This window comes from Sinocyclocheilus grahami, unplaced genomic scaffold, assembly GCF_001515645.1.
Source record: "Sinocyclocheilus grahami isolate Dianchi unplaced genomic scaffold, SAMN03320097.WGS_v1.1 scaffold19175.1, whole genome shotgun sequence".
NCBI lineage: Eukaryota > Metazoa > Chordata > Actinopteri > Cypriniformes > Cyprinidae > Sinocyclocheilus > Sinocyclocheilus grahami.
Genome location: NW_015517480.1, coordinates 1,589 through 3,518, shown reverse-complemented (window position 1 = coordinate 3,518; position 1,930 = coordinate 1,589). Strand labels below are relative to the sequence as shown.

The 1,930-nt window shown below is 42.4% G+C and overlaps 1 protein-coding gene across 1 annotated transcript; it reads left to right on the top strand.

The window, feature by feature from the left end:
- Positions 1–3: 3 nt before the first annotated feature.
- Positions 4–1,186, top strand: LOC107579684 (forkhead box protein I1c-like; the record flags this gene model as incomplete). Its single annotated transcript, XM_016265485.1, has 2 exons — positions 4–328; positions 425–1,186. Coding segments are annotated over 2 exons (840 nt in total), but the record flags the coding sequence as incomplete, so codon positions are not given.
- Between the last annotated feature and the right edge of the window lie 744 nt (positions 1,187–1,930).

The following is a 1,930-nucleotide window of genomic DNA, read 5'->3' as shown; positions in this document are numbered from 1 at the left end:
TACATTCAGTCAGGATTTGGGTCGAACCAGCGGCAGTTTCTTCCTACTCCCACCGGCTTCGGAAACGCGGATCTCAGTTGGCTGTCCATTTCAAGTCAGCAAGAGCTTTTCAAGATGGTCAGACCGCCTTATTCCTATTCAGCGCTGATTGCGATGGCTATTCAGAACGCGCAGGATAAGAAACTGACGCTCAGTCAGATTTATCAGTATGTGGCGGAAAGCTTTCCTTTTTATAAGAAAAGCAAAGCCGGATGGCAGAACTCCATAAGACACAATCTGTCCTTGAACGATTGCTTCAAGAAAGTCGCGCGGGATGAGGACGACCCTGGTAAGTTTGAATGCTCTTTAGTCAAAGTTTGGCCTGCATAATTACGCGCTAGATTTTAGTCCAATACTAACATGTTTTCCCGTTTCTTTTTTTAAGGGAAAGGAAATTACTGGACTTTGGACCCCAACTGCGAGAAAATGTTCGATAACGGCAACTTCAGAAGGAAGAGAAAGAGAAGAGCTGATGGAAACGCCAGTAGCCTGTCGGTAAAATCCGAGGACGCGCTCAAATTGGCGGACGCGGTGAGTCTGATGAGCGCATCTCCGCAGAGCCTCCAGAACTCTCCGACCTCAAGCGAACCCAAATCGTCCCCTTCACCATCCGCAGAGCACAGCCCGTGTTTTAACAACTTTATCGGTAACATGAACTCGATAATGGCTGGAAACGGCAACGGGATCAGAAGCAGAGACGTCAGTTCTGGACACTTGGGGGATTTTACGCACGGCATGTCTGGACATGAAATTGCCCCTCCATCAGAACCGGGCCATCTCAACACCAACAGACTGAACTACTACTCAGCGTCCCATAACAACAGTGGCTTGATCAACTCGTTCTCCAATCATTTCAGTGTCAGTAATCTCATTTACAACCGGGACGGAACAGAAGTTTAGAATTTGTGAACCTCTAATGTGCTCTGTGAGTACATGGACAATCTGTTCTTACATTAGACTTCATTTCTATGCATGCTCACCTCAGCTGCACAGCTCATTTTCATTCAGACTCTCTGGTGTTTTGGAATGCATCAGCAAGTGGGTTTGCATCATTTACATTTATTCTGCTATGAATAAATGGTAACTTTGCACCAAACTGTGATACGTAACAAGTCCACGCATGTCTATTTCCTAGGCCACCATAACAAGTGCCTTCTGTTTTTTGTAGAACAAATGTAGATAGATTTTATTTAAATAGAATGTTTTTGATTTGTAAATAAACATGCATATATCTGAAATGTCTGTAGCTTCGATTTCTGTTTATTTGCTGTTTATGATGTTTTCCCATTATCTGCTCAATGGCACAACAAACACAAACACCTAGTGCATCTCAGTGTGTTCCCACGCGATCAGCGGGTGGCTGCAGAGATGCACATAACTGTAACAGCAATTAAGACATGTTTGCATGTTTATGTAGTTTGTTTACAGTAGCTCGCAATTATATATAGTTTGTTTGTGGATGGCTGCAATCAAACAGGCAGTTTACTGACAACTTTTAATTAGCTTTTGCACTAAAGTACAGTTTAGTTTTGAACAGTAGCATTGAAAGATCAGATTACACTTGAAATTTTGAGTGAAAATGTGTTGTGTTCTTTCTGGAACCCTACATTTCAAGGTAATTTAACCAGCGCCCATCTTTTTCCCATAACAGCTCAACTCCAGCAAACATATTGAGTTGACAATTATTTATCAAAAGAATTTCAGGTTTAATCGAGCGTTTGAATTAATCCGTGCCCCCGCTGTGTCCTCTCCTAATTGCTTTCTGCAAAAAGCCAGACACATTTAACTCTTCACTGTCCTCATTATCTCAGGGAACTTTTTCAGCCTGTTTATTTACTGTACAAGCTCTGGCATTGAGTGGAACAGACTCATTTGAGTGATGGTGTAAATA